The sequence below is a fragment of the Echinops telfairi genome, unplaced genomic scaffold (genome assembly GCF_000313985.2).
Source record: "Echinops telfairi isolate 266 unplaced genomic scaffold, ASM31398v2 ScPeMD7_3533;HRSCAF=4204_0, whole genome shotgun sequence".
Lineage (NCBI taxonomy): Eukaryota > Metazoa > Chordata > Mammalia > Afrosoricida > Tenrecidae > Echinops > Echinops telfairi.
This window is the reverse complement of record NW_022107431.1, coordinates 22,951,973-22,975,232: the sequence shown is the minus strand read 5'-3', so window position 1 is coordinate 22,975,232 and position 23,260 is coordinate 22,951,973. Positions and strand designations below refer to the sequence as shown.

The 23,260-nt window shown below is 38.5% G+C and overlaps 1 protein-coding gene across 1 annotated transcript in view; it reads right to left on the bottom strand.

Moving 5' to 3' along the window:
• The window catches only part of SHPRH (SNF2 histone linker PHD RING helicase), a 122,643-nt gene that overhangs the window by 96,356 nt on the left and 3,027 nt on the right, over positions 1-23,260 (bottom strand). Inside the window, exons 2-8 of the mRNA XM_045294331.1 lie at positions 13,324-13,992; positions 10,511-10,637; positions 9,541-9,759; positions 7,174-7,252; positions 4,643-4,793; positions 2,266-2,377; positions 1,492-1,748 (exon numbers count right to left, since the gene is read on the bottom strand). Coding sequence (XP_045150266.1) covers positions 1,492-1,748; positions 2,266-2,377; positions 4,643-4,793; positions 7,174-7,252; positions 9,541-9,759; positions 10,511-10,637; positions 13,324-13,962 — 1,584 coding nt within the window. The 5' untranslated portion in view covers positions 13,963-13,992. The remainder of the gene's footprint in view (positions 1-1,491; positions 1,749-2,265; positions 2,378-4,642; positions 4,794-7,173; positions 7,253-9,540; positions 9,760-10,510; positions 10,638-13,323; positions 13,993-23,260) is intronic.

Genomic DNA, 23,260 nt, shown 5'->3' with positions numbered 1-23,260 from the left:
GGGGGGAAGAGCTGGTGCCCATCTTCGGCTGCCTATATTCCACAGCTCTGGCTCCAGGCAAACTATACATACTGCCCCATGGAATCTTCACCCATTTGGCCTGAGCACCCTGTGGTGATGCTTGGGTTGGAGGCTGCAGGAATAAGTCTGAGGAGGAGGGGTAGGAAGGACTGGAAAAATTTACAGCCCATGAAGCGAAGAGGACCCCTGGTGGTATAGTGGGTTATGCCTTGAACTACTAACAATACTGTAGTGGCTTGAGTCTCTCAGGCACTCCATGGGAGAAAGGTGAGGCTTCTTGCTCTTATAAAGATTTAAAGTCTCGGAAACCCAAAGGAGCAGTTCTACTCTGTCCAAGAGTCATTATGAGTTGGACTGTGGGTTTAAAGTGTATGGAAAAGGGAGGGAGGGAGGGAAGGGAGAGTGAAAAGTGAGCCAGAAGTGAGGTCCCTGCCTTGACAGCTGAACGGCAGAAGGAGGCAAAGCAGAACTCTCAGAGATTGGGACAAGGCCACCCAGGACCAGCACTAGTGGAGACAAGGGTTTTAGTCCTTTGGCATAGCAGTGGTGTTAACTCTAGAGACTAACTGGTGACTGTTCACGTGTTTCTTACAACATGTCTTATTTCACAGAACATACTGCAGACATTATGTAATGCATACCTGTGTATTATTTGACCCTTGGTCTAAAAGGGGCTTACTGGAAAAGAGAAGCAACAGGATAGATAATTATAATAGAAACCGATCACAGCTAAGTATAGGACGTTACAGGAATACCTAAGAAGGGTAACAAATATTGTTGGGGGTGGGGCAGGGGTGAGGTGCTATAGGGACAGCAAGGGATTGCTTCCTGAAAGTGATAGGTGAGTTAGGACACTTAACACTGAATCAGTGGGATGAACAGGTGTTCGGTATCCTCACGTAGTAGGCTAAGGGTAAAATGTTGGAGAAAACAAACTTTTTTGCCTGCTATTTCTATTAGAGTAGCTGAGCTGATAGTTCCATATTTTGACTTGTCATTATTATTTCCTTGACTTAGTTTTGTAAATATTGTAATTGCTTTCCTAAAAGGAAACAGAATTTACTGTCCCATCAGAAGCAGTTTTATAACCAAATGACGATGTAGGAAATAACAACATTACATAAAAGATTCAAATTTTATATAAAATACTACACAAATGTAAGCTATTTGCAATATTTTAAAATTCGGGACAAACTTTCCAAGTGCTTAACACAGCATGATGCTAATAGACAAGTTACTTTAATCTCTACAGCATGCTTAATCACGACAGTCTCTACTCTCATGGAATGATTCGCAGAAAGCAGCAAACGTAAGTCAGAAATGTTCATAGCTGGAAATGCCTGTAGTAGTAGCTATTTAGTTTATTAATTTGTTTATGACCTTCAGACTGTAAAAGCTACAGTGTCAAAGCAGATTCTGCCAACTTATTCGGACAGGTATCATATATAGGTACTTCATAAATGCGGTTACCTGCTTTCTTGTTTTATCACATATATCCTCTTCCTTATAATTCTTCCCCAGTGTAAAAGTCCCAGAAAAACCATGGCCTTTGATCTGCTTTACAAGACCTTCGAAAATCAGACATTTCAGCATCCGTTTCAGAAGACTTCTATTCCGCTGAACATCGTATCTGTATATAGAACTGACATACTTATAGATGGAAAGAATGGACACGCCTTTTTTCCAGTTCAATTCTTTCACAGCTGTCAATATCATCACACGTGTAGCTACATAAAAAGAACACAACTATCAGCTAATTATAATCAATCCACACTGCAGTTTGAGATTAAGAAAAAAATGAGCCAAACAGTTCTCAGAGTTAGATTCTCTGTTTAGTGTGATTTCGAAAAGTATGTCGTAAAAAATGATCTCAACCCAGCAGGAATTAAACTATGGAAATGGAAATAATTCAAGGATGAATTATAAATACTAATCTGTTGATCTGCTACTATTCTAAATGAAACAAAACAAAACACCCAAATGCCCAAATCTTTAAATTATCTAAGTATGCTACCACAAAGAAGGGAAGGCTTCATTTTGATAGCAAAATTTGAAACAGCTAAACTAGAGAATAAACCTTTTCTTTTGTTACAATATGACTTACAATTAAATTCATTTACACATACATAGGTCTGTAAAATAGTTATCCATTAACAATTACAAGCCATCTCTCCATGGCAACTGAAAAGCATCAGCACAAAGATCAATATAAACAAGTATTTACTTAACAGATGGCATACTTACGGGGGCACTGAACTTTTACTTTGGGTTCAAAGGCCAGGTTCCGGGTTTCTGTGGTTTTTTTCACTTTTTCTCCAGAATTATGTGATGGAATGAAATAATTCACCACTTTTCCCTGATGTAAACAACATTCAGTAGTTACAGTGTTTTGCTTTCAGCATTCTCAACTGCTTAATAACATTAAAATGCTTACTATGGAGATGCAAAACTTGCGCAAAAAGAAAGGATACACAGAGTATGTAACTCATACACAATTACTTTTTTTTTTCACAATTACTTTTTATCCCAGACCTTATAGCCTAGCATTACTTTTAAAATTGTACATATTACCATATTTTCTAGAATTATTAAACTCAACTAAGGAATTTCTCAAATGAAGTTTTTAAAGCTTATTTAAACAGAGAACCCATTGAGTTGATAATACTGAAAATAGTCACTTAGAATTAGTGGCTAGTGAGCAGAAAAACCCAGGAAGTTAATGATAGCTAAAATGATCGGGTACATAAGCAAATGTGAAGAAAGCTGATAGTGCCCAAAAGATATAGTGTCTGGGGTCTTAAAGGCTTGAAGATAAACAAGCGGCCATCTAGCTGAGAAGCAACAAAGCCCACATGGAAGAAGTACACCAGCATGTGTGATCACAAGGTGTCGATAGGATCAGGTATCAGGCATCAAAGAACAAAAAATCATATTATTGTGAATGAGGGGGAGTGCGGAGTGGGGACCCAAAGCCCATCTGTACGCAACTGGACATCCCCTTACAGAAGGGTCACAGGGAGGAGACTAGCCAGCCAGTTACGGTGCAGTGTAGCAATGATGAAACATACAACTTTCCTCTAGTTCCTAAATGCTTCCTCCCCACCCACTATCATGATCGCAATTCTACCTTACAAATCTGGCTACACCAGAGGATGCACACTGGTACAGATAGGAACTGAAAACACAGGGAATCCAGGACAGATGAACCCCTCAGGACCGACCAGTGGTGAGAGTGGTGATAACGGGAGGGTAGAGGGAAGGTGGGGTAGAAAGGGGGAACTGATTACAAGGATCTACATCTAACCACCTCCTTGGGGGACGGACAGCAGAAAAGTGGGTGAAGGGAGATGTCGGATAGAGTAAGACATGACAAAATAATAACATAAATTATCAGGGGTTCATGAGGGAGGGGGACAGGAAGGGAGGGAGGGGGGAAAATGAGGAGCTGATACCAAGGGCTCAAGTAGAAAGCAAATGTTTTGAGAATGATGATGGCAACAAACGTACAAATGTGCTTGATACAATATAAGGATGTATGGATTGTGATAAGAGTTGTACAAGCCCCCAATAAAATGATTTTAAAAATTTATCAAGTCATTTTTCTACAAGAGATTTGTTTCTACATCCAACTACTCAAATTTGAAAAGCTGAAGTTGCAAACTCAACCCTAACAAAAGTTCCTACAGTCTTAACCTGTGAGCAGATAAAGCCCTAGAGATAATCAAAGCCACAGAAAAGTCTCATTCAGCTGAATTTAATGCACTAATTTCCAATATCCTTACTAGGAAAGTTGAGCTCTGAGCTAGACTTGCCTAAGTTAAGGATTTCATGTGTATATGTGAACTCTAAAGTTTATATTTTTAAACACAATTATATGTTTTAGGGTAAGGACTTAAGATATGTTTCATCTAGCAATCTCACTACCAAAATACCCTCTTTTTAAGATATCCATATCTGAGATTTGTAGCAATTTTTTAAATATAAGCCTCAAAAATTTTCATGGTAATATGGAGACAAGTGACGGGGAGAAAGGCAGGACTTTCTACTCCCGTGAAGAGTTGCAGTTTTGGAAACCTCCAGCGACTTGACGGCAGTGAGTTTGAATAATTAAGTGGCAGAGAAGCCTCTGGGCGGCAGTTTGTATTTGAAGATTTAGCTAAAGGTTGGTGCTTAGAATCCATTCAGCAATCCCACAGAAGAGAAGCCTGGCAATTGGCTTCACGATGACAGTCGAGAAAACCAAACAAACGCAGGTCTGCACAGTACTGCCCAGGGCTGCCACGAGTGCAGACTGACTCAATGCTAACACATTTGGTTTGATTTTTAGTAAGCAGCAAAACATTTGAGGAAGCAATAGTACTTTCTTAAAACAAAATTTCCGTGCAAGCCAGAAGGATGCCTGCTAAGTGAATGCATAAATCTTTCTTTGCTGGGCAAAATCACTTTTAAAAATTTTGCCAGGTCACAAAAACCACTTAGTAGGTGCCAAATTAGTTAACTAACAAGTAATATAAATCATTATTCACAAAGCACTCTTAAAAGCCAAGCAAATGTTCAACATATGATGTTCTTTGAAAACATACGTCCCTTGCTCCCCCAAGCCCTACAGGCCTTCTCCTACCTCAGGAAGAGTGAGAGCATCTTGTTTGACATCTTGTCTTGTATGTGTTAGAATCAGAGCCAAAACCTCCACTGTCTTTCCAAGACCCATCTCATCTGCTAAGATTCCACCAGGCAACTGTGGTCCAGGAACTGGGTACTCACGAATGATGCTAAAGGAAAAGAAAAACCCATCAGAAAACCGAATCAAAAAGCATACTTCTGATTTATCACAATGTACCCATGTGAATATCGTGCCCACACATATAATGCACCTAGCGTGCCTAAGAAATAATGTAAAGGGGAGGTGGGTCTTGGCATAAGAAGTAGAGCATGCATTATATGTGAAAAATAGGTAATATTCCAAATTATTGTTCTCAGAGAGGACAAGAAGAAATGCATGAACGTTTCAGTTTCTTTATATCATTATTTTAGGGTGAAGCAATTCAAACCCTTACGCATCATGATAATAAAAAAACCTGCCTGAAATGGTAATTAAATCTGCAGAAGTAATATATTACTGTTAAGTAGCCACCATTTATCCCCTTCTGCCTTAAAAGGCCACTACAGTATTGATACTGTAGGGTATGCAACTGAAATGAAATACCAGTAGGGTCCCCGATGGTGAACAGATATCAGTGGAACTTCCAGACTAACAACAAACTAGAAGAAGCATGCTGTCCACTGCTGAAACTTAAGTCACTGAAACCATTATCAATAGTGATGGGATAGTGGAATAATATATAGTGGTGCCAAAAGATGAGCCCCCTCAGGTTGAAAGACTCTCAAAATATGAGCAGGGAAGAGCTGCCTTTGCAAAGTAGGCAGCTTTAGTAATATAGATGGAAAATCTTCATTTACTTATTGGGCATACCGCAGAACAAGGAAAAATCGCTGCAAATATCCATTAGTAATAGGAAAGCTCAAAGTATGAATACTGGGTGATGTCATAAAAAATGAAATGACACTCATAAATATCAATATCCTAGGGATTATTGGGCTGAAATGAACTGGTATTGGCATTTTGAGTCATAATCACATGGTTTACTAAGCTGGGAATAAGAAATAGAAGAGGAATGGTATTGTATTCATCAACAAAAAGAATATTTCAAAATCTATCTTGACAGACAATGCTGCCTGTGTTTTAATATCTAAACGCCTATAATGAAGACCAGTTAATACAACTGTTATCCAAATTTATACACAAACCAATAAAACCAAAGATGAAGAAACTGAAAAATTCCATTTCCATACTTCCTACTACTACTTCCATAGTCTGAAATTGATCAAACATACAAATATGTACGTTGGATTTTTATCAGAGAACAGTCCCTGGAAAAAGGACATCATGCTTGGTAAAGTGGAAGGTCAGTGAAAAATATCACTCAGGATGAGAGAGGTATTTGCACAATGGCTGCAACAGTGGGCTCAAACACAACAACCAACAATTATGAAGATAGTGCATGTCTGGTTGGTGTTTGTTCCGTTATGCACAGGGTCACTCTGGGTCAAGTTCAACTAGATGGACACTAATAACAGCATATTAAAAGGGAACATGTCTGTCCCCTTACAGAAGGGTCGTGGGGAGGAGTCAAGCCAGTCAGGGTGCAGTGTTAGCAATGATGAAACATACAACTTTCCTCTAGTTCTTAAATGCTTCCTGCCCCCCACTATCATGATCCCAATTCTATCTTACAAATCCGGCTATACCAGAGCATGTACATTGGTACAGATAAGAACTGGAAACAGGGAATCCAGGACAGATGATCCCTTCAGGACCAGTGGTGAGAGTGGCGATACCAAAGGGTGGAGGAAAGGTAGGGTAGAAAGGGGAAACCGATCATAAGGTACTACATATAACCTCCTCCCTGGGGTATGGACAACAGAAAACTGGGTGAAAGGAGACATCGGATAGTATAAAATATGACAAAAAAATAATAATTTATAAATTATCAAGGGTTCATGAGGGAGGGGGTAGCAGGGAGGGAGGGGAAAAATGAGGAGCTGATACCAAGGGCTTAAGTAGAAAGCAAATGTTTTGAGAATGATGAGGGCAACAAATGTACAAATGTGTTTGACATACAATGTATATATGTATTGATTGTGATGAGTTGTATGAGCCCCCAATAAAATGATTTATAACAAACAAAAAGGGGAACATGTCTGTCTTTCTGTGATCTTTAGGAATTTCTCTTAAAAATAAGGGCAGTAAATTACTACTGCTTTAATTATATTCATAGAACTTGCAATACAAATTAACAAGTTTAATAAAAAATGTAAAAACTAGCCTATAATAAAGTGACATTTTTACATCGAATTATAATTTCACTTCAAATACTAAGAATTAAATGCTTTAAGTCTATTATTCTGCATTCATTTACTGCAAAATGATAAGTGCTACTTATTCCATTTCTACCCTATCTATAAAAATTCTAGTCACCTATTACTTTAGCATTTTCCCTTTAGATTCTATAATGGGTAAAAGCAGTATGGTACAATCTTTCATGTTATTTATTAATTTTTAAACAAGTACAAAAGGAAAATTGGCCTTACCAGCCTGTGTATGGATTATAGTAGAGTTTCAAGCCCTCGGATGTAACAATTTCACGCCATAAGAAGTGCAAAGCATGTCCTAAAGAAAAACATAACCATAAGAACCGGTTTTTGCATGTCTCATTTTCCTGCCTGGAGGTAACTGCCTGGGGAAAAGGAGCCCTCAGCGTCTTTCCTCTCCGACTACTCTGTAGCTTCTCATGCTCTACACAGTTCCCATATAAACAAGTGATCTGACAGAAGAATGAAGTATAACAAATTACAGAGAATTAACAGAAGAAAACCCATACAACCGACTCCTACCCCAAAAAGGAAATGTACTTGTCTTTTATAAACCCTCAAAAAATATTGTCAATACTGTATATACTCGAGTATAAGCTGACCCAAATATCAGCCGAGGCACTTAATTTTACCTCAAAAAACGGCATTAAAAATGTGCGGAAAAACTCGGCTTATACACAAGCATATACAGTATTAAAATTATGCTGCCAGGATATTCTAGTAGGCTACCACATTTATCCAAGCAGACCTGGGTTTGGAAGGGGTAAGAAGAGATTTATAATACTGAAGAAGTACCTAAAACTGTAACAAAAGTATTGGGTTGCTTCAACCAGTCTTCCACTACCCTTCTTCACAGCTTGATTTGTCTAAACCAGTTTCTATATAAAAAGTGTATCTCTACTAATAAATGAAACAGAATTTAACTTTTTGCTGCCTTCTTCAGAGATTCATAGATGAAAAAGGAATACAGAATCAAAGATCCATAGCATTTATACAATGCAAAATTGGAAAGATGAAAAGTTGTATTTTATGGGACCCAGAAGGAAAGGACAGAACATACTAAATGGCAGGTGAGAATTATTACTAACAAAATCTACTCAGTGAATGAAATAATAAATTACAAACCATAAATATATATGAATTTCAAAATTCATTTCATGTTGAAAGAAACCAGAGCAACCAACCCTTTGGTACCCAAGACAAAATAGACATGGTACAGTTTCATTAACATTTCAAATAAACAAAACTAAACTGACACTGGTTTTCTCTGAAAGGGACAACCTAGGGGAATTGACTAGAAAGCGCTATAAATAACCTTTCTGGGCATTGGGAAATACTCTGTATCAGCATTGCCAGATAGAAATATAATGTGAGCCACTTTAAAGTAGTCACATTAAACAAAATGAAAGAAAACAGATAAAATAATCTTTGTTTTATTTAGCCCAATAACCAAAATATTACTCCAATAAGTAATAAACAAAATTTATTGAGATGGGGTACATTCTTTCTTCTTCAACTATTTGAAATCTGGTGTGTGTTTTAAACTTCAAGCACATATTGTTTGGGGTAGTTACATTTCAAGTTTCAAAAGCCTACGTGTAAACTAGTGGCCACCTTTTCGACACAGCAGTTCTATGTCATAAGTGGGTTTCTGACTCCACAGTTTGACATACTTATCAAATCTGTGTATTCTACTGTATGTAAGTTATGGCTTAATAGTTAAAAAATATATTTTAAGAGAAAAACAAATCTAGCGCGTAAAAAACAATCGAGCTAACCATGTATATAGCTGAAATGACAAAGACTTGATACCTCATTGTCTCAAATCATGTGAACCTTAGATCAGTGTTTTTCAAAGTGGGCACCAGCCCCTAGGGGGCGCTGGAATAACCCAGAGGGGCTACAAAAGCAAATACCTACACTTTATCCTGGACAATGGGCTACAGAACAAAAATATTTAATTACCAAGGGGGCACTGATTAACTTCTTTCCTGAAAGCGGGGTTGATAGGCCAAGTAAGTTTGAGAACCTATGAGCTTGGGGAGTAGCAAACTGATTTCCATAAATCTACTATCAATACAAAAGTAATAATATTTTATAATTTACATTGCAAAGAGAATAAATGCAAATCTAGAACATTCGATTAGCCACAAGGAAGCCTTCTATCTTTGTAAATTTGCATTCGGTCACCAATACTCATCATCAAATTGTGTGAAGTCTCATGCAGATGGTTAGCATGGTTCCCATCTGATCAGGTTCTAAAAGCAAATCTAATTGGAAAGGCATGTAAAGAAATCCTTTGCTTTTAACCGTTTCAATCAAAGCGGCCTTATTTTGGAAGAAAGAAAATCAATTTGATGAATTTGTCAAACCGCGTAGCCAATAGCCCAATGGATGAGGAAACTCACAATGATTTTCAACTCACAAAAATAGTTTTCAGAGTCCTTAGATAATAATCTTGGTCATATTAACACCCATTCGATCTTACCTAGCATTTCAGTATGATTTTAATAATCAATTTCCCCTCACCTCTCTTGTATCATCCCTCTAACCAACCTACCTTTTCTGAGAGCATCTTATACTTGCCATTGGTTGGAGCACTTTTGAAATGCTCTTGTTGGAGCATCCAATTGACAGCGTCTCTTTGGTAGGGTCTCAACACAGGCGTCAATGCAGGATGCTGGACATCCACTTGGACAGGCTGTGTCTCCTGGTGATGTATTTGCTTCACAAAGTGATAAAGCTCATCAATGTCTTGTCCCTCTGGCTCACTCTCTGAATCTTCCTCATCCTCTTCCAACACATCTGCATACCCAATGGCAAATACACTCATCAAAACCCGATCCACTTTTCATAAGCACGCAATTTTAGCTCCAAAACCTATCAGACACTCTCTCAACTCTGGACCATTTCTCAGTGTTTTGTGGCTAGAACGCCCTGTCCTTGATTCTTCACTGATTGGAAAATGTGTAGTTTATTTTATAAAATAGTTAAAGTATTACTTAGTCTAAGGCAATTTCTTTTGTTTCTCTAGGCTGGAATGAAAATTCCATGTGGCTTAAGTGGAGAGCAAATGTTTTGAGAATGATGAGGGCAATGAATGTACAAACGTGCTTTACACAATTGATGTATGTATGGATTGTGATAAGAGTTGTATGAGCCCTTAATAAAATGATTTTTTTTTAAAAGGAAAAAAAAAAGAAAATTCCATGTGTACACAATACTTTAATACTTTGGTGACAGTAAATATTGCAATCTGTCTGACATTACAATCATTTATGGTTATTTGTCCTTTCTCCTATTAGTTTGGATCTTTTTAAATGCCACATAGTGACCTACTCATTGACTCACAATTTTCATAGACAAATCAAATAAAGAAAAAATTACATTACTGAGTTTAATCTAGTCATTTTATAGAAGTTGTTAAAATTTCATTATAGTTTTACTAGCTACGTTCCTGGTTGTTACACATTGGAATTAAGAGGAAAAAACAAAAAACAAAAATAACCTCCCAACTTCTAAGTAATAACTATTTTAAAGTTACTTTAAAAATTACCTGGAACAAAATTGTATAGTTTTTCCATCACTTTCTTCATGAGTTGATTGCATTTTTTCATTCTTGAATTTGCATCACTCATAAAGTCTAGTTTTGTTAGGCCAGTTTCCAAAAGATAAATTCCAACCTATAAAGAATTAATCAACATAAAACTACCAATTATTAGAAAATACTATTCTTCATGAAGATTTAATAAACATCTTAGCATTACTGTTTTGTTTTGCTTTTAATATGGAAATGACGCATGAATTTGCATTTCATTCCTGTGCTGGGGCCATGCTAATCCTCTCTCCTTCATTCAATTTAGTGCATGTGGTGTTGAAGTAACATAGGCATCACTGTTTGTAAAGGTATTCATGCTTCCCACCCCCACAAACATTGAACACTGATAATACTGTGTGTTACCAAGTAGATTCTGACTTATATGATCCCTTAGGGCAGAACAGGGTTACCTAGGGTTTTCCAGAAAATCACCAGGTCTTTCTTCTGAGTCTTTTAACTGTCAGGTTCAAAGTGCCAACTTTCAATTACTAGCTGAGCACTTAACCTTTATGCTACCAAGGTCCTTTACATTACAAAATCTCCCCCACACACTTTCCTTTGCATGTAACAAATTCACTCTACAAATATAAATGCTTACTATGTGTATGTAACACACCATTTAACTGCTAGAACAAAACAACTTTCCTAACTGGAATAATTGGGGAAACGAACTAAGAATATCTAATTCCATGGAAGAAGTCAAAGATTCCCAAATCTGATAAACATCAGGATCACCAGTGCAGAGTGTTAAAACATTCAGATTCCACAAGATAATCCTGATGCACAAGCTGGGATTCTTAGGTAGTCAGGCCTAGAAATCCTTATTACGAGATCAAACAGAATAAAACAATCTTTGTAATTTTATGAAGTTCTAAAATTTTAAGATTTCAAAATCTGAATCTAGTAATGAAATACAACATGAATTTTTGCAGTGAGGAGACTCAAATTTGAACACTGGCATTGATATTTAGGAGGTAAATAAGTTCAAAAATGATTTATTTTGACTCAAATGTTCTTATTTGTGACATGGAGAGAAAAGTGCATGGGATAGGCCATATAATTCAAGTTTAAAAGTTCCTAATAGCAGATAATACATGTCATTAGTTCCCTCCATTTTCCTGGACCACTTTCTACCCGATGCCCTTTGCCAATTACTGAGATTGTCACATTCTTTTACAAAACAACAAGACTTCAACCAGCATTGTACTGGACTGAACACAGAGATTTAATTTCATTATTTAATTATTTATTTGGTTTGAATTTTTAAATTTATTTCAATCTATTGTTTACCGCTTCTCCTAGAATGAGATGGCTTAATATGAGGTCTTCAAAAATTTGTGGAAAAATAGAATTACAAGAGATTGGAATTTTCCCTCCCTCTTGTTGAAGCCCCTCCCTATAGCAGCAATAAATGATTATAAAGATTCCTAAATTGAAGATGGAGATAAACAAGCCAGAATAAGTGAAGGTTTGGTCTAAGAATGGGGTAGAGAGAACACAGGCAAGTAAGGTCATGAATTAATACTTGTAATCACTAAGCCACATTTTTTTTTTCATTCACATTTGATAAAGAGATAAAATTCTTGCTTATATACTTTCATTGCCTAGAGATAAATTAATTACAATCTAATTCCTCTAAATTTATTTGGTCATTTCTGAAACTATAAAAGGGCAGCTGATGGATATAATTGCTTATTAATAAATCTATAAGAAATGTGTTTTCAGTTGGATAAAGGTGAATGTGACATTTTAAAATTTCCTCTCATGTTTTAGTATAAAGATATACAACCTTGCCTCTTAATTCACTATGTACATTTACTTACATTGTCTCGCTAATCTCCACACGTCTATGATGTAAGAAAAATCGGTATTATTTGAATTTCATGCAAAAAAATCTAAAATTTGAGCATTGAGATAATACACATAAAGTCACTTGGCTAGTGACCAGTAGAGCCTGAAATAAAAGATAAGTTTATTCATTCACTTGTTTAAAAATCTTTGGGTACTAGGAACTACTAGGCTGTTCGGTAAAAGAATTACTAGTCTGGCAGTGAAGAAGTGTCTAAAATGTAAAGAAACTACAAGTGACCAAGGCAAAAAAAAAATCATACATCTGGAATTATGGGGAAGGGGCCCCATTCAGTTCAAGAAAATCTCCCTGAAGTGAACTTTGACCTCAATATTTAAACATGACCACCAGTTACTCAAGGAAAAGGGAGGAGGCAACCGAGGCAGAAGAGATTTAAGAGAGTAAAACAAAGGAAGTAGGGTATATGCAGGAAATCAATCAGTTTAGAATGTGGGAGATAATATATGAAGTAGATTGATAAAGGATGGGTTGAAGATGTAGATAAAGGCCATTCCAAAGAGTGCCTTGTTTTCAGATGATGAAGTTAAAAATTCTGTAGGTCGTCATGAATAGAATTCCATTTGCATTCTTAGTACAATTCCAGAGTCAAACTGCAAGGACTGGCTACAGCATGATTGGATACAAGAAGTGGTTAAGTAATTGAGAGAAGAAGAGCAAGAGTTGTTGCACACCAAAGCAAGTTATTGGAAGCAGAGATGGAAAGGGAAGAAGCCAGGAAGGACTTCTAATGAAGAAGTCACATTGGAAATGACCACTGTAGTTTTATTGTTCTTGAAAACTCCAAATAAAGTTTTTAAAATTTAGTAATGATGGGCTTATTGATTTCTCCGCCTCTTTGAAGTATACTTCAAAAGAGACTGCGATTTGAAGAACCTTAAAAGACATTATTAAAATCACATACCTTAATAGCATGATTTCCTTCTGGTCTTTGATACAGTTTTATTCTTCTCTTCTTTTGCAGCCACCCTAAATCTTCTAACAGTTCATTACTGAAGGATGATTCCACCTGAATACCCTTGTCACAAAAACCAATCAGTTCACTGAGCTCTTTTTCTTCTTTGTCCACATCTCCAGCTTCTGAATGAACGCAGACTAGTAAATGATTGCTGGAGTCTGAACTCATTAATGTAAAACTCCTTTCAGAAAAACCTATGATTAAACTCTGTTCAGGAAGAAGCTGAAGAGTTAATTCTCCTAGAAACACCTTCCAAGAACCATCTAGGTGATAGGGAGCTATCACAACATTCAATTTCATCAACAAAGGAGAGGGACTACCAATGGTCTCTTCTGAATCAACTGAATTTGAAATGCTCACTGACCCTGTACAATTCTTCTTAACTCTGTGAGCCACTTCTTCCTCTAGACTATCATCCAGGAAAATGCAATCAGCAGAAGAGGGGTCTGAACCTGGGCAGGGCTGCTCATCATCAATGAGGGTGAGAGGTTCATTCTTTCTGTCTTCATGCATGTTCCAACGGAGCTGTTGCTGCTTTTCTTCATCCACCTTCACAGGAGGAGCACGCTTCCGTCGGCTGCTCATTTTTATGGTCTTGGTTGGTAAAGGTGAACTCTAGAAGACAAATGTAACAGTAAGAATTCCAAGAGGATTTTAGTATTAAAGAGCTCACAGATGAGAAATGCAGCATAAACTCAAAATCTATACACATAACATGCAGTCTTCAGATCAGCTGCTGGTGAGTCGATTCTGACTCAAGGCAACCCAACAATGTCAGAGTAAAACGAGATAAAGTAATGGATAATTTTAAAATAACAATAAGTCAAATACAGCTAAAGAACACGTGGCCCATAGTTCATGCATTAAATAAGTTCTAATGCTCTTATTGGTCTTTGGTAAATTCAGCACAGAAATTTATTGAATGAAATTTTAAAATATTTAACGAACAGCACAGTAGTAAGGTAAATCTCTTAAAAAATATTTTCACTTTCAAAAGGAGAAAATAATAATGTACAGATGTATTTCTTATGTATTAAAAGAAAGTAAGGGTACGGGGCTTTCTCCCTGCCATCCAGTCAGTTCCCAAGGGAAGTCTACCAGGACAAGGCTTGGCAGTAGGAGGTGTCCTCGAGCACTAGGAGACCAAGCAAGAGTCAGTGGGTGTGGTCTGCACTCACCTAGCCCAGTCCTGGATCCCACCTCAGTGATGTCCCAGGACGCCCAGAATAGTGATGTCAATGGCAGTCATGAAGGCAATAAGCAAGGAGAAGGTCCAGCCAGAAACTTAGCCTTTCTGCTATGGGATCCAGCCAATGGGGCTGTGACTAGTGACCACATTTGGATGCACAAGGTGTTGCAGGATCAGGCCTGAGGTAAGTCACTGTGATGCCACCCCACATAGGGGACCAGCTGTTTACTGGAGCCTACTCATGACCTAGATGAACAAGGCCATCATCTCCAAACATAACCTGAGCCATTTCATGCTGAGCTGCCTCACCACCAACAAATATGATGGGCACAACATCTACCCCTCCCACCAGTACGCCTAGGGCTGTGCCCCTATCTAGCAGGATGGCCTTTTGGGAAATGGTAAACACAGAAAGGCCAGTCTGAGTCCAGGTGAAATAAAATCTTGAACCAAATGCTTCAAATGATTTTTTAAAAAGAAAATAAAGTTAGCTCGGTGTGAAAAGGTGATCTAAAATTGATGGCGAGGAGGGTGTAGGATGCCTGGTAGGGCTTGATCAAGGGCAATGTTGTGAAAATTACTGAAACCCGAATGAAGGCTGAACATGATAGTGGGACAAGAGGAAAGTAAAAGGAAATAGAGGCATGAAGTAGGAGGCAAAAGGCATTTTTTTTTTAATTTATTATTTTTTCTTTTTTAACATTTTATTAGGGGCTCATACAACTGTTATCCCAATCCATACACACATCAATTGTGTAAAGCGCATTTGTACATCGTTTCTCAAAACATTTTCTCTCCATTTAAACCCCCGACATTAGGTCCTCATTTTTCCCCTCCCTCCCCCTCCCCCCTCCCGCATGAGCCCTTGATAGTTTATAAATGGGTATTTTGTCATATCTTGCCCTGTCCAACGTCTCCCTTCCCCCACTTTTCGGTTGTCTGTCCCCCAGGGAGGAGGTCACACACAGTTCCATGTAATCGGTTCCCTCTTTCCTACCCAGTCTCCCTTTACCCTTCCTGTTTTGCCACTCACACCACTGGTCCTATAGGGCTCATCCGTCCTGGATTCCCTTTATTTTCAGTTCCTATCTGTACCAGTGTACCTCCTCTGGTCTAGCCAGTCTTGCAAGATAGAATTTGAGTCATGGTAGTGGGAGCGGGGAGGAAACATTTAGGAACTAGAGGAAAGTTGTATTTCTCATCATCGCTACATCGCACCCTGACTGGCTCATCTCCTCCCCGAGACCCCTCTGCAAGGGGATCTCCAGTGGCCTACTAATGGGCTTTGGATCTCCACTCTGCACTCCCCCCATCATTCACTATGGTAAGTTTTGTTCTGATGATGCCTTACACCTGATCCCTTCGACACCTCGTGGTTGCATAGGCTGGTGTGCTTCTTCCATGTGGGCTTTGTTGCTTCTGAGCTTGATGGCCGCTTGATTACCTTCAAGCCTTTAAGACCCCAGACGCTATACTTTTTGATAGCCGGGCACCATCAGCTTTCTTCACCACATTTGCTTATGCACCCATTTGTCTTCAAGGCAAAAGGCATTTATAGAGGTTTAAATACAGTCATGTACATATGTAAATATATTTATATATAATGATAGGGAAATAGATCTATGTACATACATTTATATGTTAAGTATTAAGGTAGCAGATGGACATTAGGCCTCTACTCAAGTACTCCCTCAACACAAGAACACTTTGTTCTAATAAGCTGGCATTCCGTGATGCTCACCTTCCCTACACAATCGCTGAAGATAAAATAGGTACATAAGCAAATGTGGTGAAGAAAGCTGATAGTGTCCAGCTATCAAAAGATATAGCATCTGAGGTCTTAAAGGCTTGAAGATAAACAAACAACCATCAAACTGTGAAGCAACAAAGCCCACATGGAAGAAGCACACCAGCCTGTGTGATCACGAGGTGTCGAAGGGATCAGGTGTCAGGCATCATCAGAACAAAAAAATCATATCATTGTGAATGAGGGGGAGTACACAGTGGAGACCCAAAGCCCATCTGTAGACAATTGGACAACCCCTTACAAAGGGACACAAGGAAAAGACAAACCAGTCAGGATGCAGTAGAGCACCAATGAAACATACAACTTTCCTCCAGTTCTTTAATGGTTCCTCTCCCTCACTATCATGACCCCAATTCTACCTTACAAATCCAGCTAGACCAGAGCATGTACACAGGTAGAGATAAGAGCTGAAAACACAGGGGAATTCAAGACAGATAAACCCCTCAGGACCAATAATGAGAGTAGCGATACCAAGAGGGTAAGGGGAAAGTGTGGGGAGAAAGGGGGAACTAATCACAATGATCTACATAACCCCCTCCCAGGGGGACAGACAACAGAAAAGTGGGCAAAGAGAGACATTGGTCAGTGTAAGACATGAAAAAATAATAATAATTTATAAATTATCAAGAGTTCATGAAGGAAGGAGGGGAAAAATGAGCTGATACCAAGGGCTAAAGTATAAAGAAAATGTTTTGAAAACGATGATGGCAACAAAATGTACAATTGTGCTTGACACATGGATGGATGGATTGTGTTAAGGGCCCTCCAAACCCCCAATAAAATGATTTTTAAAAAAACAAAAAAATTGTGATGCACAAACACTTAAATTTAGACTTCAAGTAGTTTCAGAAGTGTCGGCAACCATTCGACTTGTGAATGAAACCCCACCAGATATTTACTGAATTCTCACTAAGTATTCCACATTCTGCTGTATTTGAGGGGAGAATATAAAAGAAATATAAGTCAAATCATGATCCTTACTTGAGTACAATATAGACAATAATGTGTGCTCTACTTTCTCAATGACAAAATGAGCACAGGAAGTCGTCTCCAAGCTTCCATCTTTACCAGTTCTCTATTCTATCTCCCACCCATTGTCATCGAGTTGGGAAACCTTCATGGGAACAAATGGCCTCCTCCTTCTCCTGAGGATGGGCGTGGTGGGTTTGAACTACCAGCACTTCAGTTAGCAGCCCAATGCTTAGCCCACAGTGCCACCCAGCTCCTTTAACTCCTAACTACTCTGTTCTTTATCAAGCGCAAAAAATGTATTTTAATGAACCAATTCTGGAATACATAATCCCAAATTCAAAATGGTTGCTTTCAATGTGATTTTGGCTCACCTTGCCCCCTAGGGTTCCCGGTAGTCATCTTCCTGGAAGCTAACAGCACATCTTTCTTAGGTGCCGTGCTGGCGAGTATCAACTACTGACCTTTGGGTTGGTAGCTGAGTGCTTAGCCAACACACCATGAGGGCTCCTTATTTGAAAAAATTACGCCACCAAATTTTCTAAATCGGATAAAAATACAAATCCACAGAATCCAAGAAGCTCCACGAAATCCAGTCAATGTAAATATAAAGACAAATACAGCACAACCAACCTCAATGTCATCGAGTCAATCTCTAAGATACAGCAGAATTGTCCCTTCGGGTTTCTGTGGCTGTAAATCTTTACAACAGCAGAAATCCTTGAACACTGCAAGGCACACGATAACTTGTTAAAAAGCAAGGATATCCCTCCATCCTCATGCTTTCTCCATTTAGCCACTTATCTCAGCCAGAACTGTAAACTCGGAGAACAGTCTTTCAGAAAACAACGTTCAGAAGAGTTAGGAGAGGAGGAGCTTGGAAAGAGCCCGGGAAGAAGTGGGATAAGTGACACTACACTGGGAGATCACAGTCAGCGAGGTGAAAGAAAATGTTAGACATTGCTTAATGGAAAACTGATCTGTTCCGAAAACCTTAATTCACAATAAAAAGTTTAAAAAGCAACAACAACAAAAAAGTCATTATCAGACCAATAGAAGATAAACAAAATTGATTATCTAGGCTTACACTCTAAGAAATATTCAAGGAAGCTCCTTAGGAAAGAAGAAAATGCTATCAGGCAAATTTAGATCTATTCAACAGATTTAAAAGCATCAGTAATAAAAAAATATGCAAATGGTAAGATTTTTTTCCTCCCATTTCAAATTCCTTTAGAACAGTGGTTCTCAACCTTCCTAATGCTGCGATCCTTTAATACAGTTCCTCTTGTTGAAATTTTCTTTTCTTTGCTACTTTCTGTCATTTTGCTACTGTTATGAATCGGGCAACCCCTGTAAAAGGGTCATTTAACCCCCAACGGGGTGGAGAGCCACAGGTTGAGAACCGCTGCTTTAGAATTTCGTCTCAGATCATTTTTTCTGAGCATTTTCAAACATATGAAAATAGAATATTCTAGTACTATAAAACATTCACATTTTAACCATTCTAAATAATGCAAAATTCAGTGACTTTTAGCATTTTCACAATGCTCACACATCACCAGAATCTAACTCCAGGATATTTACCACCTCTAGAAGAAACGCTTTATCTCCCAAATTTTCCCCACCCTATCTCATCAACCACGAACACACTTTGTGTTGAGAGATGCTCCAGTTCTGAACATTTCATATAAATGGAATCATACAATAAGGAATCATTTTGTTTAACATTTTAAAAGTTCATGTTGTAGCATGCATGGATCAGTACTGCGTTTCTTTTTAAGGCTGATTAATACATTGTGTATGCATAAGGAGAATAAGTAGAGCAGTGGTCAGGCATTGAGCTACTAATTGAAGGGTTGGCAGTTAGAAATGACCAACCAGGCTGTGTGGGACAAAGATGAGGCCTTCTACTGGAGTAAAGAGTTAGTTTCAGAAACCCATAAGGGCAGTTCTAACCTGTTCTATAGGATCGCTGTGAGTCGGAATCAACTTGATGGCAGCAAGTTTGCTAAGCACTGGCCTACTAATAGAAAGACTGATGGTTCAAACCCAGCACCTGGTGTGTGGGAGGAAGATGCGCTCATCTGCATATACAGATTATAATCTGGAAACCCTATACGGTACTTCAACTGGTATAGTGGGTTACAGGTTTAATCTCACCAGTCACCGCATGATAGACAGATGAAGCTTTCTGCTCCCAAAAGATTTACAGCCTTGGAAACCCACAAGGGCAGTTAAATCCTGTCCTATATGGAAGTCATAATCAATTGTCTTAATGGGAGTGACTTTTTTTAATGACTAAAGTTACTGAGTACATTTTAATGCTTTAATTGACTGTTTAAAGCAAAAAATATAACAACAAAATGGCAAGGATGTATTTATTATAGGGTTTATAACACGCAGAAGTAAAACGTAAACTTCCAGTAATAGAGAAGTGAAGGAATGCAGAAATTAAAGAAGAGCTAAATAACTGAAGAGATGCTACCATCCTTGGTATTGACCTCTACAATAGAAGTTCTCTTATTCAAAATCCCAACACATCGTATTTTGGGGGGAGGTGGGGGTGGTGGTGGAGGCAGTAGATTTGAAACTGGAAAGTTGATCCTATAATTTATATTGAAATATTTTGAAGAAAGAATAAAGTTGTAAAATTTACACTGATTCCAAGGCTTACATCTAAGCAATCAGAACATTGTGGGGTATACATAGATCAATGGAACGGAATGAAGACTCTAGAAGAGCCTACAGCTGGTCAAAAGAAATTGTTACTGGGATTTCAGGTCATACACACACAGGTTTATCTCAAACAAAATCTGTTTTAAAAAGTCTCTGCTACCGGTGTATGGCTACAGCAAGTTCTCGCCGCAATATACTTGAGTTGGTCTCATTAGAGTGCCTTTTCTTCTTTTTGTGCCATAGAAAAAATCATTTTGAGGTCAGGACTAAAATCAATTTCTCAATAAAGATCAAGTGAACATCTTCCTAAATCACTGAAGCTTTCCAATAAGTTTACAGGAATACTGCCCTAAAGGGAAAAAACAACAGCAACAGCTTTTAGATAGAGCAAGTGTGTTAAAGCTAGGAAGACCTCAAAGGTAAACCAAGAAAGAAAAGACCATCAACCCTGATGAATGAAGAAACTGACTGAATTCCAGAAAGTGGTGGAAGAAAAACATAAATTGTCATTGATGCAAGATGGTACTAAAGTTGGGAGTCTCACATGGCTTGGCATTTTCAATTTTAAGGTATCATTTTGGTCTCTGTAAGCTGTAGCCCAGCTAGCTCCTTGCTTGGTCAACCAGAGTAAAGCTTTCTCATTTTACTGTCACCAAGTCCGTCTTCATTTCTCAGCTATGTCCGACACCTGGATTGATAACATTAACAAAGCTACTTAGAAGCAAAAAAAAGAAAGAAAGAAAATTATAGATAGCAGAAAGTTAAAATTATAAGCATATTAAAAATAGCTTTACTCCAAAACACTTTAAAATGCTAGAAATAAATTACCCAAGAAATAGAAAACACATATTTACCAAAAACTCTTGAGAAACTGAAGTAAAATTACTTTGCTACCTAAGAGCTACATGCCTCCTGGCTGTCAGAACATTTTTTATTTAGAAATGAGTGTGGTTTCCTCAGCAACCCCCCAAGAACGGAGATTTTGATTCACTTCTGTCTGGTCTGTTCAGTTCGATAAAGTAACCACTAACAGTATATGATTAGTTAAATATAAATGCATAATATTATAATAAGGATCCCGGGTAGCACAATGTTTAAGCACTCGGATGTCAATTTAAAGTCAGTGGCTCAAAACCACCAGTTGTTCTGCTGCAGACCATTGTTAACAGTCTGCTTCACAAAGGGTTACCTTCTTGGGAATCCGATGGGCAACTCTACTGGTCATACAAGGTGGCTATAAGCAGATCTTAACTCCTCTGCACACAATTTTCTTTCAACTGCTTCTCTTAAGGGGCCCTGGTGTAGAAGTGGGTTATGTGTTAGGCTGCTAAACACAAGGTCAGCAGTTTGAAACATCAGCCACTCTAGGAGAAAACCCAGGCTTTCTAATCCTGTAGCGTTAGAGTCTGGGAAATTCATTGGGCAATGCAATTCTGTCCAACAGGGTTGCTATGTGTCAATCAACTGGATGGCCTGGGGGGCCACAAGTTTGTTTTGTTGTTTACACTTCCTCTTCCTGCCCCTTAAAAGTGTGTGTTTGGATGAAATATTATGTGCAGGTCTCCTCATGGACCACTCTCACTGTCTTGTATTTAAATGTAAAGAGCCTTTTGCTTACAATATCCCCCTTCTGCCTGTTGTTCCAATCTAGTCTGGAAAAGTCTCCCATGACCAGACAAGTGGAGCTAGGGGCCTCTCCTCCTTGTCCCAAGTGCTACTGTGTTCATAATCGAGTGTCAACTACTTGAAAGCCAGGCAGAGAGAATATCCTACTCAGTGTTTTTTAATGCCAGGCCAGGTCAGTGCCAGACTCACTACCAGTAGGGTGAAACTAGGATCTCTAGTGCCCTGAACAACTTCCCTTGTTCTATGGGCAGAATAATGCTCTACTCACATTTCTTTGCTGAACAAGCCTTCTTTAATCACATTCTAGAAGGCTACAGGTAATGTGAAACTAATCTTTACTACTGCTGGCCCAGAATGTGAGAAAAAATCTGACATATCTGCTTAACAAAAACAAAGGTAGAAGGCTAGAAAAATAAACACAAAATGTTAAGCTATCAAGAAATACAAGCAGGCATGAAATAAACTTTAATTCAGCTCTCCCTCCCCTAACTACTATCTGTTCATTAAAAGACAGCTAAATTCTGACTACAACAAATTCAAGGTTACGCTGGCTTTATGTCTGAAGGGCAACGAGGAATATACATTATGCCACATTGCTGGGCCCATGTATACCTTAAGCCATCATCAAATCCACTGCCATTGTTCTAATCATGTTCACACTACCCTACAGGACAGGGAACTGCCCCCAAAGATTTCCAAGGCTTCACAGAAGTGGATGGTCACCTTTCTTTCTCCTTTCTGTAAGCAGCAAAGTTTAATCACTGCGCCACGGGGGATCCTTTCAATGTCTACCTTCCAAAAACCACGCTCACTGCCATGGAGTCAAGTCCAATTAATAATGACCGTGGTAGCACAGATCCACAAGGTCAGTACTTCCAAACCATGAGCCACTCCTCAGAAGATAAGGCTTTCTACTCCAGGAAAGGCTTAGAGTCTCCTATGGTTAGCATGGGTGAAGAAGTTTTTGCATTGAGTTCATTTTAATGGTGGTGGAACAACTTGGAGAAGGCTAACAGGAATGGTCGTACAACACGAAGACTAAATCAATAGCACTGAATTATACATGGAGAAGTTGTTGCACTGGTGAATGTTTTGTCTATTTTTGTCAAAATGGAAAGGAAATCACACGAATAACAATGAGTATGGGGGGAGAAATTACTCTGGGAAACCCACAAGGGCAGCTTTACTGTAGGGTTACCCTGTCCTGTAGGGTTGCCGTGAGTAGGAATCAACTCCATGGCAATGCGTTTGGCTTATAGAACAGAGTAGAACTGCCCCTTTGGGATCCCAAGGCTGTAAATCTTTTTTTAAAAATAGTTTTATTAGGGGCTCATACAACTCTTATCACAATCCATACATACATCAATTGTGTAATGCACATTTGTACATTCATTGCCTTCATCGTTCTCAAAACATTTGCTCTCCACTTAAGCCCCTGGTATCAGGTCCTCATTTTTTCCCCTTTCCCCGCTCCCTCCTCCCTCATGAGCCCTAGATAATTTACAAATTATTTGGTCATATCTTGCCCTGTCCGACATCTCCCTTCACCCACTTTTCTGTCGTCCGTCCCCCAGAGGTCACATGTAGATCCTTGTAATCGGTTCCCTCTTTCCAAC